At 49.7% G+C, this 2139-nt stretch overlaps 1 protein-coding gene across 1 annotated transcript; it reads left to right on the plus strand.

Annotated features, from left to right (window-relative positions):
• Positions 1–245: 245 nt before the first annotated feature.
• On the plus strand, positions 246–1391 carry Pmar_PMAR007394 (hypothetical protein; the record flags this gene model as incomplete). The annotated part of the gene is made up of 1 exon (XM_002767390.1): positions 246–1391. The coding sequence occupies one exon, from the start codon at positions 246–248 to the stop codon at positions 1389–1391; it is 1146 nt and encodes a 381-aa protein (XP_002767436.1).
• Positions 1392–2139: the final 748 nt, after the last annotated feature.

Raw genomic sequence — 2139 nt, forward strand, 5'->3', positions numbered from 1 at the left:
GTCACGCCTAGTTCTGCTTAGCCTAGATGTACGGCCTAAGTGTGGGCATTGCTGACCTTGGGTAACTCCTCGGACACTTGGGTTGGTTTTATGCCTCTCTCGTGGTGTATCTCAACTTCCATAGTTCTATTTGTGTTTTCTAGTGAATAATACTGTGGTCCGGCTTGTAGTGGCTTCGTTTGTCGTCAATGGTTCCATTGGTCTTATCACCAGGTGTGAAGAGTAGCTGCTCTACGCCTCATAAGATGCCCGAGAAAGACCTCCTCATCGCGTCATTCATCGCAAAGCATCAGTTGGACCAGGACGCTGCTACTGCGGTTCTGCTGGATCTCACCTCGTACGACTTGGGCGTTATCATTACAGCATTCGAACCGGCCTTGACTAACGGCGTGGACAAGGAGGCGCTTTTGCGAAGGTTCGTACAGGTGTACTTTGACCAGAAGACCCAAGCTTTTGTCAATCTCTGGGATTTGCCCGAGATCCCCACCAAAGAGCTCCTCAGTCGGCTCAACTATAAGGATCGAGGTCTGGTCATGGAACGCTTTTCGATCGACAATGCTGACTTAGTGGACCAGACGGAAAAGCACCGAGTTTTGAGAGCTCTCATCAAGAGACGCATGGAGCATCGAATTAACGCATTCGTTGGTACATGGCAGTTTGAAAGGACCGACCGTCCCTCGGCGGTCAAACTGTTGTTGACTTTAACCAATGGTGATTTGCAGGTGATTCTTGCGGCCTTCAATCCGGAAGTTTTGCCTCGTCATGACTCCCGGTACAGCCTGTTGGTGCGGACGGTTGACATCTATATGTCACGCAAAGTAGATGCGTTCATTTCCTACTGGTCTCTGGGGTCGGTCAAGAAGGAGGTGGAGTCAGTGTTGGCTCAACTGTGGCATGATCAGGCTTTGGGTTTTGTATTGGAACGTATCAATTTGGGATCTATTTCGAACCCTCGAGATAAGCTCGCCAAACTTCACCGTTACATTCACCGTTTGGTCACCAACAGAGTCAATCGATTTGCCTCAGCTGAGGGGTTACAAGAGGAGCCGTTGTGGGAGATGGCTTTGAAGACTCTCAGTGTCAAGAAGCTCCTATTGTTGGTTGATACCTACTCTATAGGGCCCAATGAGACCCCTAGCCAAGCCTTGGGTAAGCACATCACTGACGTGTCTCAGCAACATGCCCGACCAAAGACGACACCAGTGGTCCATGTGGTGGACAATACCGATGAGAGCGAGAATGACTATTCGATTGACCGTGGTGGTCAGCTACCGTCCAGCGTAGCGGAGCTGCGTCAGTTGTTGGTGTCGGGTGAAGTTGTGTTGCCTGAAGAGGTCCTTCGGGAACTTCATATTCTGGGGGAGACAGCGGTTGTGTTACCGAGAGAGTGACTTCCATACCACCTTTTGTAGACATCCTGACCTTGCGCATTCCCACTGGTAGCAGTATAGACCCCTTTTGTATTTAATGAATGGTCAGGGCAAGCGTGACCGTTTTCGAAGACCACAGAGGTGGACAGCCTCGCATCTGGTCGCAGTGAGCTCAGTCTTTTTTCTATTTGCAATTATTCCGATTTTTTTGGTATTCGTGTTAGTGTGAAAGTGACTCCATCTGAAGTATCATTCTGATCAACAGCACCAGTTGAGTTCATCTAGTGGGCACCTTATGGAACGAATCATATGAATCACTACTCTCTTTGGAGTAGATCCTTCACTCGTGTATGGCAACGCCGTCTGACACAGACGATCGGGAAAACCTGGAGAAGGCTATTCGAACCCTTGCATTGACCCCTGATAGCCAGGCAGAGAAAAGGAGCCCCGCATGGGACGTAGTGAAGACCATGTGCAAGGTGGACGCAGTACTATATCGGAGCCATTCCTATACAATGACAGGCACATGGGAACGCAGCGATCTCGGCCGCCGAGGCAGTGATCGTTAAGGAGCTTCTCGGCCATCCCAATCTTCGAGTTCGACACAGACTGCTGGAAAATGTTATTAGAAAACTGGTCAAGTCCAGTGTGGCGGCTAGAAAATGGTTCTTGGGTGACGTACGTGTACTGAAGAAAGCCGTAAGTCCTTCAGCTTCTATCGGAGACGAATTGGATGAGCTCATGAGCTCTCGATCATCGATAGGCATCG

Source organism: Perkinsus marinus, assembly GCF_000006405.1.
Source record: "Perkinsus marinus ATCC 50983 genomic scaffold scf_1104296970846, whole genome shotgun sequence".
Classification (NCBI taxonomy): Eukaryota; Perkinsozoa; order Perkinsida; family Perkinsidae; genus Perkinsus; species Perkinsus marinus.